General features: G+C 36.9%; 1 protein-coding gene across 3 annotated transcripts in view; it reads right to left on the bottom strand.

Annotated features, from left to right (window-relative positions):
• The window catches only part of NCKAP5 (NCK associated protein 5), a 373,160-nt gene that overhangs the window by 80,190 nt on the left and 271,573 nt on the right, over nt 1–21,397 (bottom strand). For all 3 annotated transcript variants that reach the window (XM_051623988.1, XM_051623986.1, XM_051623987.1), the window contains 3 exons: nt 19,209–19,277; nt 13,212–13,250; nt 7,269–7,388 (listed from right to left, as the gene is read on the bottom strand). In XM_051623988.1, the coding sequence (XP_051479948.1) occupies nt 7,269–7,388; nt 13,212–13,250; nt 19,209–19,277 (228 nt within the window). The remainder of the gene's footprint in view (nt 1–7,268; nt 7,389–13,211; nt 13,251–19,208; nt 19,278–21,397) is intronic.

Here is a 21,397-nt window from a genome sequence, read left to right as displayed (position 1 = left end):
GTTATGCACATAAAAATATTATTTTTAAGTAAAAGAGCCATATTTCCATATTGCTTCATGTCTGCAAAGTGTCATTATACTTAAATAATAGCAACAAATCCACAATTATAAAGTAAAACATAAAAGAAGTATTAAATTTATTGAGTGTAATAACAGATAAAATTAATCCCTTAACTATTGTGGTTTCATATACACACACTTTTGCAGTTATCCTTCGTTTAAGCTTCAGTCTTAAGAAAATAAAAACAAACTACACCCTTAGCTCCATTACTGCAATAAGAAGAAAATGACACATCTGTAATAATAATAATGGTTATATTTCTATACTGCTTTAGAATTTCAATAAATTCTCACTTTACCACAACAAGAAGCAGCCCTCTAAATCTTTGAATCATTTAAGTTTATGCATTCTTTTGGTATTTCATTTGGGAGTTATGGAGTGTGAAATATGCACCATGATGAGAAATCTAGCACACCTGTTGTTTGAGCATATTGTATTTAAGCAGAGCTTGCAGTGGCTATTATTGTATTCCACTCTGAAATCCGAAGTGCAGGCTTTAAAAGTTGACCTGATGACATGAACTTGAACTTTCATATGTAACACATGGTTACATCACATACTGTGAGAACATTAGAACAAATCCATGCTAAGTTTTGTTATCAGAATGCCAGGGAGGAAGATTTTTCCATTTAGAAAGGAAACCTGAATGCATGACTCTTGGCTTAAAGACACCAAATACATATATATATATATATATATATATGTATATGTATATATATATAAATTATAAACTTCAAAACCAAAAACATAGCAGGCAAAAAAATGGATCTGTTGGTCACACAAAACATAAACACGTAACTCACCGAGTTTTCACAAAGTTCATAATGTAGAATAAAGACTGCCTCTAACCAGCCTCTATACTTACACTTGACCATTTATAAAGGCATTTACATGGTAAGTTGCTAATACAACTTGCTAACACACTCAGCAAACAGAACAGGCTAAAACAGCATCCAATAGCTTAAGCATTGTTATGGTTTAAACATAACTGTATGGAATAAAAGAGCATATCTTTTAAATGCTTATTTGAAGTTTGAAGTATAAGGCAAGTTTGGAAAGATAGACAGCAATACTTTTTCATATTGTGAAACTTCCTCTTTTTTTTCTTAACTTTATTTCCATACTGAATGTACACAAAAATAGGAAAACCCATTAAAAACATTCTTGTACTTAATGAGTCTGCCACACTCTTGCTTAGGGTTTCAAATGCCATATTGAAATCCTGCCATCATGTGTATCATCACTGATAATAAAAATCTATACATAAAATAAAGATTAATCTATGGTTCACTTAGTGTCAGGTGCATATTTTTCTTTGTTTAAAAATGAGCAGTAAAGTCTTGCTTTTGTTGTTACATCCTGTCACATCAGTACAGCCCCACAGGTTTCTTGACTTGTGCTTATTCTGAAATACTGTCTTCAGAGAAATGCCTATGTATTTCTTTTAAACTTTAAAAATATTGCTCTCTTCAGTCAAAATTATTAATACTTCACCAGAGATCCCTTATGGCTTTCCTAAAGACTATTTTTTCACTTGATTTACTGTTTTTGGTGTCTCTGTGGCAATTCATTATCATTAGGCTAATGTAAAATCCTCATTTTTAGATTTCTCACCTGAAAACTACTTAAAATTTTATCACAAAATGTTACATTTGTGTAGCTAAGGAAAGCCTTTCAGTGATTTTCTTTGGAACCTCTCAAGGCTAGTTAAAGTACCTGGACATATGAAATTCTAGCAGTTGGGGGCAATTTTCTCTTACAAGCGTTCTCTTTCTCTTCAGAACTACACGCCTAGTGAGCTTTAGTTAGTATCTTCTTCTGTTTGAGAGCAAATTGGTAAAAAAGTAGATGGCAAAGTAAGGGGCAACAGTCTGCAACAGTCTGATAAGAATGGAGGGTCAGCAAAATGCAAAATACAAATTCCGGATGGAACAGACCTATCAGGTCAGTTGATCTATCTCCCTCTTACAAGGCACTGTTACCTACTGACCCTCTAGCTGTGCTTTGCTTTAGTTTTAAATGTTGTGAAGGATAACACTCTGCCTCTCCTTTCACATATCATGCCACAGACCATAAGAACTTTTTTTATTATGTTCCTTTATCAGCCTGAATTAGATTTATATCCAGCAAATCATTTTGGCAAATGTCGTATTTTAAGAATGAAATTTGTATAGTTTCTATAATCAGAAAAGAGCATGCCAGGGTTTCTCCATGTTACAGCCTGGTGCTCTTTGAGAGACAAGAAGTCACCTCAGCCATTTCACTCAGGGGATCTCACAAAGCTTCTTGGAGGTCTACATACTGTGGCTGTGATTTACATACTTACAAGCCTAAGCCCCTGTCACTAGAGATGGCCTGTAGAGAACCGGTGGTTTTCAGTGTGCTCCCAGAAATCTGCTTATCTCAGACCCTCCTTCCAGAGCTGGCTGGATATCAAATATTAGCCTAATTCTTTCAGATATTATGCTGCTGCTATTCATTCAAAGCTAGAAGTCTTACAGCTTAACTTAAGGAGGTTAGACGGAGTTCCTTTGGAGGGGGCTCCTTTCCTGCTCTCATCACCAACTGTGGTCACCCATTCATTTAAGCAGCAGGCTCTCATGAACACTTTATTTCTGTAATGTTTCTTCAGCATATATTGGGAGCTGCAAACAGGGCAAGCAAGAAATATGGTTTATAATGTATTATTACATGCTGATGATTTAAGGAGATGAAATACAGAGATTCCAAGCTTTGTATTTCTGTCTTCTCAGAGGTGACTGGTGAGCGGATGTGACAGAAATAGAAAGTAGGTACCAGTTTACTGAGATAATGCAAGACTGGAAAGAATTACATCAGCATCCCCACATGAAGAAAGGTTCCTTTACTTTATTCTTGTTCCTTACTCTATCACCATTTTGATTTCTGATACACAGAAGCATTCTTACAATTTCTGACTCCTACAAGACTGGATGCTCCTTCTTGGAATAGGATCTTCAAGACAGCAATTGTCCTCCTTTAGTAGCCTTGGTCTGGAGAAAGCACTTCAGCAGGGCTATGGCTTGAAATCTTTTGAGAACTGTAGGTGCTCTACTGGCAACGTCATTCTTGGATAAAGTTTAACGTACAAGTTTAAACTTAATATATCTGAAATATGCTTTACATTTATGTGATTACTTTTTTGTCTGTTGATACAGCCCTTGAGATTGTAATAACTTTTAAGCAGTTTTCTATTACTGCTGAAACAATTAACAGTTCTGAAACCCCTTTCACCTTCAAGCCACTAGTCCTGATTCCTGAGTAAGTAAATATCACTACAGACACTCTGACACTTGATTCATATTTATATGTTTGCCAAGAAAAAAAAAGGACAGAGTTTGCTCTGGGGCTGGAACTTTTCAGAAGATCTGCAGATAAGACTATCTGATGGATACAAAGGAACAAATGTGAAGTAAGAAAATAAGCAGGTCAACTGCAGGAGTTTCAAAACTTCAAACATAATTTGCTGATCTTAGTCTCAAGTCTGCCTGCTCCCTGAAGGGCCCAGAGGCACAAGGCAGGATGAGTAGCTGCTTCTGTTGGATGGGAATTATGCTGCTGCTCAGCATGTAATGATCCAGCTATTTAAATATGCTTTGGACTGCTAACAAGCTTTTTCTAAGTGGGATGATCTTCAGTTTTAATTTCAAATCCTCAAATACTTAATTTCTGAAGTATTTACATATTTTGTATATTTGATTGCTGTGAAGCAATGCAACTTCTCTTTTAATGTTCTGCATTGACATCATCATGTCTAAAGATGTGTGAACCAGAGGTCAGAATCTGAGGCCAGATATTTCATCTCCTTTTGTCAGGTGTTAGGACAATTAATTGTCTTTTTTTCTTCCCATATATAATAATGTCACTGGTGCAATTTACCCCTTCCTGCTAAGTTGTACAACTGTTTCCATCAAAGTATGTACAGCTACACTCTGTCTCATATGTTAGGGCATAGTTGTCAGGCTATTAAAAGATCTAATGTCAATGCTGTTATAACAAAGTGGTTATTATTTAAACTGACCTTCTGAGAATTCAGTAGACTGTGCTGTAGCATTCTAGACAAATTTTTAGACATAAAATTAAAAAATCTGGATGGTCCATAAGTAATGGACCTTGCCAGAGAAACACAAGGAGAAAACAGATGCTTCAAGAATCCTCCCTGCTTTATTCTGGAGTTGCTAAAATAGAATTTTTATGATGGAAATAAAATAGCAATGAAAATACAGCTTAGGATCAGAGATACTGTAAATCTTATGATTAGAATTACTACTTTATACTTTCCCAACTCTGTAAGTTTTATTACTCATTTAATAAAATAAATCAGCTCAATAAATGTTGCTACTTGCTGCTCTTTAACACATTTCATTGAATGATCCCTGCATGCTTTATAAAAAAACACAACTGTGACAGATAACTTCTCATGAAAGCAAGCCTTCATCCATGGGAAGAATTCAGCTACCAAACATGTGGAATTTATGTAAACAGAGGTAACTAATAGAAACAAATTACTGTGATATCTATCAGAAGGCAATCCCTGACCCTTGTTACCCTCAGTAACTTTATAAAAGTCATCATTGTTGTGAAGGGATATGTAACATCAGAATCAGGTTCAATGTCTAATGTTTAATATTTGCAGGCAGGACTAGAAAAGGAGGGCTAACTAGAAGGAAAAAAATCTGTGAAAAGATGTGTGTCTCAAGATTGAACAGCCCATACTTGATGAAGTCAAAACAAGCCTGTGAGACAACATAGCTCAGAAGTTGAAAAACTCGGTAATTTGGTGATTTTAGAGTAGTCTAAAGTTTCTTTGAAGAAAACACCACATCATTTAGAAAAAATAAGACAGAAATATAGTGATATTGACATTTACATTTACAAATACTTTCATAGATGCTAAAGATGGCCACGGGCAAAGCAAAAGTGCTACATTTCATCTAAGGTTTCTTATTCCTACTGTTGTGTCCTGTATTTGGATTTATCTTGCCCCTTCAGCAACCTTCTGTGTATCACCTTCACAGTTTTCCCTCTTCACTTCCAACCAGTTTCTCCCTACCCAATTTTAAATCTTAAGTCTCTTATACCAAACCATTTCTCCCACTGCCTGATGAAATACAAGGTGGTGCACTGAAATGGAGTTTCTGGTTTTCATTTCCCAAACCTCTCTTGTCATGACAGGCAGATTTTAATCTCTTTTTAGCAATCACATTAACTGAAGAAAATGAAGGCTGCCTGGGCAGAAGTTACTCCTCTGTGCTAGTTTTTAACTAGAACTATTGTTCTTCCTCAGAAGGTGCTGAGACACAAAGACTCTTTGAAGGCTTCTCCATTTTAAGAAGAGAGATTGACTGAACAAAATAAAATTCAAACAAAAATAGGTGATCAGATTCCTCTTTATTTATCTACCCTAATACTGGCTCTGTAAAGCACACCCTGCAGCTAGAAAAAAACATCCCCAGAAAGCAAGGGTAGCTCTTAAAACCTCCTCCAATAAAAAAGAGGTGACAAAACGAAAAAAAACTCTGGAGTTACTTGAATTATCTTTTTCCTCCTTACATTTTGCATCAGCATTACTTAATCTTTTCATGACAGGAGTGACACATCCTCTGTGTCACTCTCCCTACACACAGTAAGTACATCAAAATCTCTAGAAGCATAAACTTGCATTCCACTATACACAATCACGTCTCAAGATAACACACTTCTTTAAAAATACTATTAGGTCCTTTGATTTCATTAATACTGATACTTCTTTTAAGTGCATGGAAGTGTAATACCTTCAATAATAGTTCACAGTGAAGGATTCCTGAAGCAGTTGTGAAAATCTTACTACATGAGTAATTTTTAAAAAATTGGTAGCATTTTTATCTTTTGATCTGTGTGAGAAGCATGAGGAAAAACAACACAGTGCATGCAACTAGTATGGTATATGGGCCATTATTCTGCAGTCAAATTCAGAACACTGGTACGGATCTTTTAATTGAAAAAAAAAGAAAAAAAGAATGATCTGATTTCTATGAAGACACCAACATCATGTATTATTTACTTAAAATATATTAAAAAACTAGGTATTACTTACCCCGTAATACCTAAATAACACAAAATCAAGAGACAGAACAAGAATCTGAAGATAATGCAAAAAGCCAGGAGCCTGTGGTGGTGACCTGGCACCACTGGGCCTGTGCTTTGGACTTTCACAGTAAGTACATAGGGTTATTCGCCCTCCCTGTGGGGACTCCCTTGCCTTTAAGCACCAGCTGGTGAGAACACCTTGTTTCCTCAATAAACAGCCCAAGCTGATGAGAGTTATAGCTGCCCTCAGCTGTCAAGCAACAGTGCAAGGGCCAAATTTTACACTGAGAAACAGATGCACAGTATCAGAGGATTTAAATCAGATACACATTTAGTATCACCTGCCTACCTGACACGACTAAAATTTCTAAAATGAACAAAGCTTTCTCTAATAAGAATTAACACATATCACTAAAACCAGAATTTGCTTTATTGTTAGAAACCTGCCAAGTTTTAATTAGTCCTCATTTACTCTTCTAGCTCATGGTCAGATTTGTTGGAACTTCTGTAAAGCAATTCTACTTCTACAAAAGGATGACAAAGCAATGGATTAGTTCATAATAATAGACTTTGCCAAATGAAAAGGCATACTGAAACATCTCATTATTCCAGAATGGGCAAAGGAGTGGGAGATGGGTCAATTGGTTTCTTAGATATATCCTCTCCTAAAATGTTGGGAAAAAAAAATCACTCTAAGCCTGTGAAGATGTACTTAGGTCCTTGTAACACATATGGCAAAAGTTAAATAAATGGGCTGTCTTCTCACAGGAAATTACACTGTTCACCATCAAGCAGAATGCTAAGGAATTTGAGCTTCTCCCCTGCAGAGGGATAATGAATCCATATAATTCCATTTATCACAGTGAAGAAGCACCTAGAAAGTAAGTTACTCTGCAGGTGTGCTCCTTTCTCCACATTTGCACATAATATGTAGTCATAGCTCATTGAAGTACACTTTCAGTTTCAACGGTATCAGATTACAGGTAACAGATATTCTTCTAATATATAAAACCATTCAACTGTCATTCCCTTCTTATTGACATGACCTTAAAAAGATGAAAAATATAATTGTGAGATATATAAAGCTAATAGCTGTTTTTCTGCAAAGGCCATTTCTTACCTGAAGAAGGAGGTCAGAAGCAGGTTTGACTCTCTGCTGGAAGAGCACACTTAATGTTCGATTCTGTTGTTCCAAATCAAAAACTCTTGTTTTCAGCTTTATACATTCCTCCCTCAGATCCTGCAGCACATGGAAAAAGAGGAAAATTAAAAAGCAGATAATGGAAGCACTTAAAAAGCTCTAAGTAGTGTCAGATGCTAAGAAGAAATACACATGCAACTTTTAAAATAGTACAAATCAGAAGAATGTGCTACAACATTTTGTCTGGTTGTTTGATCTTCACATGATAACATCTAAAAAAACCTTGTAATGAGACACAGTAGTTACCTGACACATCCTTTTGGAGTTTCTGTCAGTATAAAAAGTGACTTTGCTAGCAATGTGTTTCATTTTGCAGCCAACACAAAGCAGAAGAAAGCAGCAATTAAGATATGAATATTGTAATAAGTATAAGATAAGGAAAAAGCATATGCTGTACTAAACCAGGAAGAAGTTCAAAGTGGTACTGTGCCTTCAAGGTACTCTTCTGAAGTCGGATCCTCTCCTTGCTTTTTCTGTAATAACCAAGTCAGCATTGCTGACTGGCATGTCGTGGATGGTCTGTATCTTTCCCCCTGTAACTCACCACTGTAGAGCTGGCTAGGCCATAGTAAGATGTTGATGCACCAGGCACATGTGGTAATATGATCCTGCCTGGCATTTCCAACATGAGGCACCCAAAAGCCTCAAAATAGGCCCCTGAAGCAGAGCTGGAGTGTAAAACCTCTGCATCTTAAGGCACATGACACTACTGTTGAAACTGAAAGATGCAGGTCTTTTAGCCAAAGCTGAGGCAGGGTCATCACGAACAAGCCATTAATGGCCTTCAGATACAGCAAATACCTGTCTTCAACATAAGACCTGCTTTTCCTGGCTGGTTGAGGGAATACAGGATGCTAAAAGGAAGAGGAGAGAGAAGAATCTGACACTGTCTTTCAGAATAATTTGTGCAGTTGTCCATTTCAAGGGGTGAGAGCTTAATGAATCAGGAATAACCATCTCCTAATAAAGATTACATACAAAAATAGTAAGATGCAGCCATATTTCACTTTTTTTCTTTTTTCTTTTTTTTTTAAATTAAATCTCCAAAATACTCTCCCATAATCTTTTACATTTAGGACAGTTGCTGCCCTGTGGTATTGCCTAGCTGATGTTACTTCCCACTATATGAAGGTGGAGAAACAGACCTCTGGATCCCCATATGCTGTCCTGTCAATACCATTACCAACACGATGACCCAGCCTCATGCTGGAGACTTTGAACATCACCACCAAAAAATCTTTAGTGTGATGTTCTGTAAAGCCATAAAGCTTTGGTTTCTGTCAGTAAGAAGGCAATCTTTATTAGGAAACTGCAAGCACCAAGACCCACCATTATCTGCCTTTCACAAATCATCAGAAAATTGAAAACAGCGCCTTAGATGTTAAAACAGTGCTTAACATTTCAATGCTACTAAGTGCACTGGAAGGGAAAAATGATTCACAGAAACTGACAATGTAGAAAAAATTTAAATCTTGGCAATGTCTCTGCTCAAAACCTTCCTATCTTAGAGTATACCCTAAGATTTATGTTTCAAACTTTAGACTTTCTGTAAAAAGTGAAATATAAGATATTAGACTACCAGCCCAGATGCTATAAATTGTGCCAATGGTAAAGCCACACGGAGTCCAGAGGAGAAATGAGGCACATTAAGGTAGCAGTATTCTAGTCAAATAAAGTCAGAATTTAGAAAGTTGAAGTCCTGAAATTACCAATTAATGCAACTACCATGTAGCTGAAGCATATCATTCCTCTCCTGTGGGCAAAACAACTAGCTATTAAGATAGTGATCTCCCAAATATCTAAGGAATTCCTATGGGCTCACTCTAGTAATACCCAAGCATCTCTCTACTCTTACTTTTTCATTCAGTATGAGAGTCACTGTTCTCCAAAATAGGATTCAATGCCCCCATTAGGTTCCAGAAATATGCTGCTCTTCCTCTGAAGATGCTTAATCTGTTTTAACACTGAATTAATTTCTTTTTGTTTCATTGATGAAAATGAAGAAAAAATAACTTTCACAGAGAACCCAGAGTAAAAAAAACATTCTCCTGAATACACTTGTGTGGAAGAGGGTATGAAAAGAGCAGATACACACATCACAGAACAATTTCATTAAGCGGTGTAACTCAAATTCCCAACTGCTGATCCAGGTCTGGCATGGAAATAAATAAATGAATAAATAAATAAAATTAATTTCCCAGCATTCCTGTCATCCTGTGTGATACAAGAAGTCTTTGGGTGCAAGGAGAAAGAATGGATGTTTCCAGTAAGTATCTGAGTACACAGGTTTGTCTCAAATAATTTTGTTGGTTTTCTGACTTCTTAAATTTTCCGGAGGTAAAATTTTCTATTAGTAAGTAATAGAAAATCCATATAATTTTGCTACACAGGCTTGTGAAATTTTGCTGTGTGGCTAATTCAGCACAAATCTCAATCTAATATAGTTTGTCCATAGTCACAGTAAAAAAACCCACCCTCATATTATAGAAATTCTATATGTATTATAACAAATTATACACTTGAAAAGTGCACATTTAAGACTGTAATTCCATTTCAAGGTTTCAGTGACATTGATAAATCTCTCAAGCTTTACTCACTCAATTTGTGTCACCAGAATCTCTCAGTGGAATCACAGTCTTTCCACATACTGGCGAGTACACAGTGCTTTATTCGTTACATTACAGCATGTACTTAATTTAAACAAAAATTAGTCCTTGAGGGACAATTTCAAATCCACAGCAAAGCCTACGCAGTGTGCGTTACTGTACAAAATCATTCTTCTCCATTTTCTGAAAGCTCTCATCTTTTCTTCATGTCTCACTATGCCCCAGAGGTGTGTTATCTCACTGTGGCATGACTGGCTCTGTCTCACTGCTTAGCTGCACCACGGTAGATTTATCTGTTTACTAGTTACTATGTGAATTCTGGTATCTACCTGTTTGAGACTGGTACGAGGAGTTCAATTTCCTCTTTATTGTATGCTGTTGTGTTTCTGTCTTTTCTTATAAAAGGATTTGTATGAATGGTGTCAGGAGCACTGTAACAGTTAATATTCATTACCATTTAGAAGAGAACCCTCTTTCCTCTTTCTATGGATATTAAATTAGCTGTTATTACTCAGTAATAGGTAAGCAGCTGTTAAATCCCATCAATACTAAATAAATTACTTTATTAAATGTATTCAAATATATTTTTATTGTATCCATATGAAATCCTTGGTTCCTATGGGTTTGGGAGGATTCATTACTGAGAAAGTATGCAGTCATCAAAATGTTTGATACCTCTGCAAAGGGACTCAGGAAAATCCTCTTCTCATTTTAGAAGCAACTATAATATTCCCAAACTAGAGATTAATATATTGAGATTAACCCTGTGGTAAATATTTAATCACATATGGTTTTATATTACAAAATGTGGATGAGGCTTTTGTGTGTATCAATATAAGAATATGCCCCAATTTCCATTTAAGTTGTATCAAAACACAGATTTGGGATTTTTTTAAAAGGAGCTAAAGTTACATTTCTAAAAAGGTGCTACATCAATAGCTCTGCAGACTGCAGTCCTCTGATACAGAGACCATCGAGCATATGTGTATCCAGGGTACAAGAACAGCAACAGCACAGAGAGCAAAGGTACAAGCTTCCCCATATGCTGTGGTTTGCACAAATCACCTCCAAGCTACAATACTACTAATTGCTTTAAGGCAGTTTTACTCTTCCAGAGTAAAAGGCTTTGTTGTGCATCAAAAAACCATGGGATCAAACACTGATGCTTCCAGCCCCAACCTGTGGTAACAGATGTGGCTGCTCTGTGGTCACAGCTGTCAAGTGAACAGATTTAGGGAACATGACTGCTCCTGGGTTCCTGACCCTAGCCTGGGCAGCAGGAATGTGTTATCTATATAATGGGCGACCGCAACAGCCACAGTCTTACATCACTGACCTACAGGTCACCTGGACATCAATGTCTTCAGGGCAGGATACCCAGGACCAGACTTAATGGGGTCAGAACATCTCCCTGTGCATCTTCTAATATATCCAGAATGGCACCAAAAATCTGCCCAGTAAGGATCTGAGAAGGGTATCCATCCTTCTCCCTGACATGCAAGAGGCCAAGTGCAACCTTGAGCATCTACTTACCATTCACTTAAGTGCAGATGGTCATGGCTGCAGACATTTGTTTATCCTGCTGTCAGGGCACACTCCCCACTTTTAGGAGTTTAGTTGACAGAGTTCAAGGTCATCTTGTTCACATCTGAGCCATGCAGCAGCCACCTTGCAGCTATGCCTGCACTTCACTTCCTGCCTCCTTGATCCTGAGCTGCATCCTGACCCCCTGGCTTGGCTTTGCTTGGACCTGCCTCCTCCCATGGACTTGCCCAGCAAACACAGGACCAAGGCTGATCCTGATCACTGCCTCCAGGCCTGACCCTGACATGTGGTGCTGTGCACCCTGCCTGCCTTGCTGTTACCCTCTGTCTCTGTGCACCCCAGTGTGGGGTGTTCTGCTGTTCTGAATGATGTTCATAATGCAGGCTTTGGAGCCAGTCATCAGAATCTATTCCAGTAGTTTGATATATTTCCATCTAGAAAGCTTTGGGTTGTGTGGCAGAGGGTTTTGAGTATCTTAACTTGGTGTTACTTGCTGCATTTTAAGAACATTATTTCTTGTCCTGTCATTCAGCATAGACAAAACAGTTTATTTTCTTCTTTGCACTATCTGCACTAAAAGACTGTATTTATGTCTTTTTCAGACTCGTCTTTTTAAAGCTAAATGATCCAAAGCATTTTAATAATGTCACATTCATCAAGTGCTCTAGATCTCATAAAGGATCATTTCATGAATATTGAAGGGTTCATAGCTTATTATTATAGATCTTTATATTTTGTTTGTCTTCTCCCCTCCCCCTTCAACAAACTGACACCATGGAATCACATTCAACTCAAAGAACACTGTTTTGTAGAACTGTCCTACCAGTTACTCCCTGCCCTCTCTGGGCAGCTGATTGCTGCTGCTTAGATGTATTACCTTGCTTTTCTCTCAGTTTAATTTAATCTTACTTTTTTTCCAGGTAACTTCCTTCATTTTATCAAGATAACTCCTCCCACTAGGTTCTATCAGAAACAACCACATTTCATATCCCATCATTTGGAGCGTTAATGGACACTTCAGACATGACTTGATCCAGAACAGACCTTTACAGAAGCCACAGTGAATCTTTTCATTCTGACAGGTTTGCAATCACCCTACAAGAACTTTGCCTGTGCAGTACTTCTTCCCTTGCTCCCCCAGGAGAATTAAGCAGGAGGACATCAAAAGGTTTTTTAAAACAAAATACACATACTATTACTGGACCCCAGCCCACCAATAGAGTAGCCAAACCTCCATTCTATACATGGAGACTTCTCTTTTACCCAGGGAAGCACAGGCCCACACCAGGAAGTCTCTCCTTCCACTGAATGTGAGTGAGCATGCCAGATCTTGACACGCACTGTAATTTATCTGTTTTACATTCCACAGGAATGGATTGTGGGAGTGACATAACTCGTTATGGATAGGGAATGGAAAAATCACCATCTGGAGGAAAGATTTTCAGATGCTATTGTCTCACAACAGATAAACAATAAAAATTGGATATGGGTCCTATATGACCATGATGTAAGGATGTACAGTTTCACAGATTTTTAGCCCCTAGTTTACAAAAAAAACCCTTGACTTTGGGCCTGACATGTGGCAGCCTTGATAATTAAATGTGTGAACATAATTTAGAAAATGTACACTATATCAGAATATATATGTCTCAAGTGAGAAATGAGCATCTGCAAGCTTTAAGTTATATCGTAATATCCAAACCATACTTACCTTTTGTGTAAGCAGAGCCTGAACAACCTGATTAGCTACCTGAAATAAACAAAATAGTTTAAGTAGGTTATCATGTCTGTTTATGAATAACAACATTCTCTGTCGTGGATTTGCAATCCACTTTTCATCTACAATCACCACCACTTCTAGTATTTTCAGTATTTACTCGTATTTTCACCAGATAATGCTAGTAAGAATCCATGGAATGCATGTCAACTTCTTTTGTTCTAGTCCTCCTTATAAACAGTGTGTATTATATCAATTGCAGTATGACATGATGGATTTTTGGTTAACTTCTGGCATATCTTCTTTGGACTAGATTAAAATTTCACAGTCCTACAGGCAGCTGGTGTGCATCAGCATGGATTGATTGCATTCACTAGAGCTGATTTGTACCAGCTGAGAATGGAGTCTCGAATGTTTTCATGAAGTTTAATTGTTTCTTGATTCAGTATTGACAAAATGGTACATTTATCATGACAAGCAGAAGCCATAAAGTGCCACAGAAAATTAAAGTACCTACTGTCATCAGAATGTGGCTGGAAGACATTCACACCACATACCTTAATTGACTTGAGTGAGATTACACACCATTGATTAGTAGAACCATATATTCAACAGGGAATTTTGGAAGTAATTTATTTTATACATCCTTTCTAATTTATACTTACCAGCAGGCATAGAGGAAGGGAAGAAGGAGGGTCAGAAAGTAGGAATGAGATAAAATTTTCTGTTCATGATGTTTAACTCATATGTTACATTTCTAATGTAATTTTAAACTATATATGCATCTGTTACCACTCAATGTGTTTGCCTATATTTTTGCTCTTGCATTTCGGCAGAGCAACTAGACATCTCACTTTGCAAAAAAAAGACTATTCCTGATTCCTGCTTTGGTTTTGGATTTCAGAAATTGCAGTTAAGCATATGCAGATATCACCAAATCTGCACTGATTCTTCACACACCATTGATGTGAACTGAGTTGTGAGGAAAGAGTGGAAGATAATTCATTTCTGTAAATAATTCACTTCTGCTAGATCCAAACGCTACACTTGATTCATATGCTCATAAAATGGCCTAGCATCAATTTTCTTCTCCAAACTGGTTCCTAACTTAAGGCAGCCTGTGGAACAATGGTCACATAAAATAGCTCTATACATAATATTAGAACAGTAATAACCAACAGAAGTAAATATGTTACAATTTTGAAAAACCATGTGCCTTGCCCTATAGGCTTTCAGGATCTACATCCGACAAGTGTTCCTTCCGGCATGTACTTTTAACATCTGTTTGCTCTACCTGAAAATTGAACAAACCACATCAAATACATTATTTCTTTACTTTCTGACACGGAGTTACTTTACCAAGAGAGAAGTAAAAGGCTCTTTGAAGTGTGTACCAGTCACTGACGATGGAATAGCCTAAAAAATTACTCCTATAGCTTTTTATATATTGCACAGAGGAGTATAAATGGCATAATCTTCCAGAAGGGAAAAAAATGAATCATTGGTGCATATGTGACAAATTTTCCAACTTAAGAGCATATGAATTTAGGTATTGAAGTGAAAGTACCTGCCAGTAAGCCCTAGCTACAACAGATCTCAAGAAGAGAGATACGTAACTAGTTTCTTTACAAAATGAGGTCATTTTATTCTAGTCTCTAGCAACTTGGCAAACTGAGTCACAATCACCATTCAAAGACTTTTAGGTCTGAAATCTTGGTTTTCAGCAGGAACAGAGGTGGGAAGGCTTCAGAAAAAGGTTCTGCAGGTGCTACAATTAATTTAGCAGTCAAGAAGTGGACTCATATCTAAAATTTTGCATTTGAAAAGACGTTGCCATTTGCACTCCTACAGCACTAGTGGCCAGATGGAAATAAACTGCTAAGCCAGCAGATCTACTTTACTTTTACTTATACACACGGCTATGGACAACGTAAGCCAGCACTACAAAACTGCTAGTCACACCAAAACCTGAGGAAAGAGAGACCACTGAAAGCAGAGGGACTGACTTCTGAGGTGCAGAGTATGTGAACTTCCCACTAGTATGAGGCAGAACTGCAGCTCCTTCCCAGTAAAAGGCAGGCTCTGAAATTACTTGACCTGTGATTCATGCAGTCAGTCAAGTCTGCTGTTAGGCAGTAGATGAGACTGCTTGCCTTCACACTGCCTGCCTTTCCACTGCACATCACAGCCAAGATCTTTAGGTGAGGTTTTCTTTTGTGGGTTGTGGTAAAAGAGATAAAAGATCCAGCTTCACTTCTTCCTTCCACAATTATGTTTACATACATATGCTATAAAGTGGTCTTAATAGAAAAGATATAAAAGAAGGAATCAGAAGAATAGACCCTAGTGTAACATCTCTTCTATCACTTGCAAGTACTGAGATTTCACACAGCTGCCTTTAACAGATGGTTTCATACACACAAAGACCTTTCAAATGAACTAAAATGAAAGGTCTTCTATTTTATACAAATTTTAAAATGCCTTTTAAAGATAACTTTGTAATTTTTATTAGCTAATTCTTAAAAAAAAATCAGCAAAATTATCATCTACCCTAAGTTGCACAATTTCCTGCACACAAGTATGGTCAAGTTAGACAGAAATCTCAGCTGGCACAATGATGTGAAAAAACATGACTTTACCACTTACCAATAAACTGACAGCAGAATTCCAGATAGGAAACTACAATCAAGCATGTTAACCTCAAACCCCACAGTTACAAGAAGACAATCCTGGTTTTTGCATCAAATTTTTCAGTATCAGAAATAAAAATTTATGGAAAATTTCTGAAATTAAAGGAGCTCTCTTCTTATTTATCAAGTACTGGAACATTTCAATGACATATTCTTCCAAATACTGTTCTAAAGTTGTTTATATGTACACTTCAGAGACAAACAATTACTTTAAAAATCAGGAAATATTTATTAAAATTCATAAAGGACTCACTTGAGCTTGACCCATACTCTTTTCAGATTTCATCTCTATGAATATTTGAGTTTCATTGAATTTTACCACAGAAATTATTACAGATTCCATTTTTTAAGTCAGAGGTGCAAGCCTTCATACAATATTAAACATGGGTCCTTATACAAATGAAAAGAACTATGTAAAATAATTGATTAAAAACAAAGAAAATTGAGATTAAAATACTGGCAGGTGGAGCTTTAAAAACTCAGCTCTGATATGTTTCTGTCACACAAAGACAGAAAAATCTCAGTGGTTATTTTCGCTTCCTTCATATACAGCTTAATGTCCACCAGCACCTCAGCAGAAAACACCCTGGGCACAGCAACTGTCCTTGCTGCATTGCTGTGGAGGCCTGAGGAACCAAGCTGGGACACTCTAGACAGGGTGGCCAAATTAAATGATGCTTGAGTGCCCCGAGCAGAGTTTGCCCAGGCCCAGGGGACAGAAAATGCAATTTGAGGATGCTCAATGATGAGTGAGAGATGGCAGCATTCTCCCAGTAGTTATTAAACAATGTTCTCAACCTTCATTACCTTATGGGCCTGTCAAGCATCTCAAAGATGTACCTAGCCAGACTGGCTAGGTATGAGCTTTGGAGGTAAGTGCTCCTTGTGTAAAGCCCAGAAGATGTTCAATACACTCATAACTGCATAGGAAATATTAAAATAATTATTACAGTAGGCGCTCCACTGTTTTGGTGGCAGGCTTAGCTGCCTCAGGTTTGAGTGTGATCATTCACAGCCTTGGGTTCTCAGGACATCTGTGTTCATAGAATCACATAATCTTAGGGCTTGGAAGGGACCATGAAAGATTATCTAGTCCAACCTCCCTGCCAGAGCTGGATCACCTAGAGTTCCTCCCTTTTTGAATCTACCAGGTCTCTTTGGAGCCAAACAGAGCTGCAGCACTGACAGATACATAGCTGTAGAGGACATGTCTGCTCCTAAAAACTGCTGAAGAAGTCCTGAAGCCCAAACCAGGGGAAGTCTGAAGAGATTTTCAACTCCAAGAAGTGGGGTTGGTGTAAGTTGAGTTATGAACAGAGGAAGCATCATACTCCAAGTCTTAAAGGAAAGAATTTTCAAGTGGAGAGCTTTTTTTGGTCATAAAAATATGTATAGAAGGCATTTTATTTTCTTAAGATCTTCAGGAAGAATCCCTGTTTGGAAAGGACTTTGTCATATACAGCAGACCCTTCAGAAGACTATGGTTGGAAGTGAAGGGTCTTGATTACGTTATTCACTAATTACATGTGTGTCTCATATTCTGCTCTCCTTATTTTTACTATGATGATGCAGGGTGAAAACGTGATTTCTTGTGAAGCTCCATCAAGGGAATGTGCTCAGGTGGGTGCTAACCTGGGACTCCTGAAGAACTTGCAATTATTAAAGATGGTTTTGTTGTTTGAGTCACTGGCAACAACTTCTAATCAGAAAGGATTAAATCCAAGTTTGTGTCAGCTAAAACAATGCTGGCTACAGTGCCACTGACAAAGCATGGTGGGGGATGAAGCATGAAGAAGAAAAAAGTGATACCAAAGCCATGGGGAAGGACAAGAGAGGTCACTGCACACAAAACAGAAGGCAAAAAAAGGAAGAAAATAAGCAAATAAAAAATAAAACAGGGAAGGACAAAACCACAGGTGATAAGAAGCACTTTCTCCTGAAAAAATTGACACAGTGGGAGAAGGTGGATACAGCTGTAATAATATGGAAAAACTGAAAACATCCTATGTTATGTTGAAGATAATAAAGTTCAGATCATAGTTTGACACAATTATTTGCTTTTTAAACTGCAACAACTTGTAAAAAATCCAACCCAGGATCAGAAATCCACCATGTTACTGCAAACACAATAAATGAACACTTATGGTGCTTTACTCATTTCCAAAACTAATTATTCAGGCAGATTTTGTCCTAGACAAGCAGAAAATAAATTTAAGTTAAGCTATGTAATTTAAACTAAAATTAGTAACGACCTGGTAATTTAATCCTCATCACCAAGGTTCTGCAGGTATCCCAGTGCCACACGATAGACAGAATATAACCCCCTGGAAAAGTCCATCTGCAAGTCTTTTACTCCAGCTTCCTGATAAATATATGCTATAGCAGCAAAAGTGTGGATTTGCTGATGAAAAACTGCACTAGACTGGAGCCTTCTTGTGCCAGAGTTCCACTGTTCATGTCAGTAACAATTCAGCAAATGCTGATTAAATATTTAAAAAACTGGTATGAAGGCATGAATTGTCACCTGCATGGTTTGCACACTCATGCACTCTTTTCTCAAAGGTACAGCTGAAATGCTGGTGTAGTTTTTATTTTGTTTGCATGTTAGCTATTTATGTTAGCTTACTTATGCTACTATGCACGTGTATTATGGCATGGGTAAACGACTCCTACAAAGCAGCCCTTGGAGCTACTAAAAGCCTTGAAACTATTTTAAGCTCCTGTGTATGCTGAAGAGCCCTACCTCAGGATAAATGGGAGAAAGAAGTGCTCAGACAGGAAGTGATGGGTGCATTATATTGTAACTTTAACTGGAAGGTCTGAACCATGTAGTAGAAGTGGGACGACTGCTAGAAAAAACCCCAGCATAAAAAGCTGTGTAGGTAACCTTAAAGGGGAGCCAAGAGACTAAATTCCCTGGTAACAGAATTTATTACATGGGAAAATGGGAGGATTTTTGATAGAAGCCACTGCCACCTGTGTTTCACTCTACTGAAAAGGAGTACATAAAACCTAACAGGCAAATTTTCCATTTGTCCTCCTAATGAAACCAAACCAGTTCTAAACACTGGTCAAAGGGATATCAACTTTTTGGGAAGGAGATACAGCCAAAACAGGATTTACAGCAGAGGTCATGGAGAACAGTATCCATGACTGCCAGACACATGTTCTTGGAATTAATTAGAATGAGGTAATACTAGAAAATCACAGTACAATGTCAACCTTGCAAGAGAGGGAGAGATTAATTTTTATTCATTTAATTATAGTATCAGGTAGAGAACAACCTTTTTATCTACCTTACCTCATCAAGGCATCTTTCATACTGTTCTCTCTGATTTTCATTTTCTAGAGCCAGCGCTGAATTCTCTGCCTACAGTAAAACAGAATAAATAAATAAAAATGTAAATTAATCAAAGGGTATCGTACTACATGACAAATCATAACAATTCTCTGGGTGCTTACTTTGTGTACTTCCTCAAGATCCAGAATAAAAACCACCATACAATTTATTTTGTTATTTTGAGTACAAACAGAAGCAACATTCATTTATGAGATCATTCACACTATGCATTACAATTGAGAACAATATCGGAACAGATGCCCATTATCTCATCTTGTCAGGTGACACAAAGCTGCCAATGAAACACTATAGAAGATATTAGTGTATCTTTTCTTCCTCTCCCTTTTTTGTTTAGAGTGAACTTGCTATCTGAAAAAGCCACTTGGAAGCAGACACAGCTACTCTCAGAAACAAAACGCAATCTGTAAGCTTTTAACTGTGGCAGCTCTTCAGCAGCCAGGTTTCTGCAGTGGGTGCACTGATCATACCACAGGTAATTGTTGAATCACACCCCTTAACTGAACCAGATACATATATTAGTCTTAAAAAGCAGTCCCTACAATTTCAAGAATGAGTGAGGTATTTTACTACACCTATATCCAATCTTAAAGTCAGAATATTCTTCTCTTGCATGTATGTTTAAATATGATAAGGTTTCCTCTATAGTAGTGCCTTTCATCTGTCTTTAATTTCCATTACTCTTATATTTTTGCATAGAGCAAATTTCAAAATGGCACAATCTGGTATGTAAATTACAGTAAACCAATGTATTTTTCTATGTATTATGACTTGACTTCAGGAATTCTTTTAGTATTGGAAAAGAGAAAACTCTACAGTGTGATGTATATCGTGGGATCAAAACAAGTTTCAACTAGCTTTCTCTTAGAGTGAGAAATTAAAAACAATATGAAAAAATCTATGAGTTAAATCTGGCTCTAAAAACCTCTCTGCCTCTCATGCGTAACTTCACATCATGTAACCATAATACCAAAATCAATGCATTCACATAATTACAACTGTTACACAATTTACATTACTTGCTTCACTTCAACCTTCTGTCAACCTATAAAAACAAATGCTGTTTCATAAGAATTGTGGTTATACAAAACAACAGTCATAAATAGAGTTAACATTTGCAATTTTACAGAAAAAAAATAATGTAATGTTCATTAAAGAGTCTAAGGAAAGATGCACATTTTTCTCTTCTTTTTTAAGAAAAATCAACAATTCAACAAAATGAAAATACCAAAGTACAATCAAAGTATTAATTAACAACAATTTAATATACAGCTAAAACCTAAAAATAATATTAAGAAGAAATGTAAACCTACATAATTATCCAGCATATTGAAAGACAATAAAGATTAACAGGGACATAAGAAATGAGGGCATATAGAATGTACTTATTTACAAGTTTAATAAATAAATAAATGTATGGAATCAGTGCTTTATCTTGAGGGTACAATCCAAGCCAGCAAAGGTGATAAAAGGCTCTGCATTATATTTTCACAGTGTCACCCACCAATGAATTCAACATATGGCTATAAAAAGTCTATGGGTGATCCTGCAGAGAGCACAGTGAGATGTGTACAAAAAGTACAGATGCAGAAGTCAAGGAGCAAAGCAGGAGCAGAAGCTGCAAAAGCAGCAGTAAGAAATCAGAAGCTGCAGGGTAAACAGTCCTCCATACTAAAGAGGCTATCAGATACAGTTATCAGTTTGCTTTAACAGACACATTATTGCAGATTGATTAACAAAATTTAAGAGATGATTGTACATGAAAACGTATTTTTTTGAGTTAAAGATTTTCAGATGTTTTATCTTTGAATATCATCCTGAAACACCATCCAAAAAAAATTATCCTTACTGTTTTGAAGCAATTACTGAAAGATTAGTCTGCACTCATGCACGTTGGCATACCTACGGGTTTTATTTTTTTTAAATTTTCACTAACATAGAAGTATATTGCATAATTTTATCCTGAAATAGTTAGGGCAGACTGTTCCCATACAGAGAAGTCTAAAAGAACTACAACACATAGTTTACTATACAAAAAGGCTGTAAAATGGAAGCTAAGTCTTCTTGGATCTGTTTGCAGAATCTCTGATCTCAGTGAGCTACTCCTTTACAAATAGCCTACCAAAATTAAG

The sequence above is a fragment of the Apus apus genome, chromosome 6, assembly GCF_020740795.1.
Source record: "Apus apus isolate bApuApu2 chromosome 6, bApuApu2.pri.cur, whole genome shotgun sequence".
Taxonomy (NCBI): Eukaryota; Metazoa; Chordata; class Aves; order Apodiformes; family Apodidae; genus Apus; species Apus apus.
The sequence above is the reverse complement of the archived record's forward strand: the minus strand, read 5'-3'. Positions and strand labels throughout refer to the sequence as shown.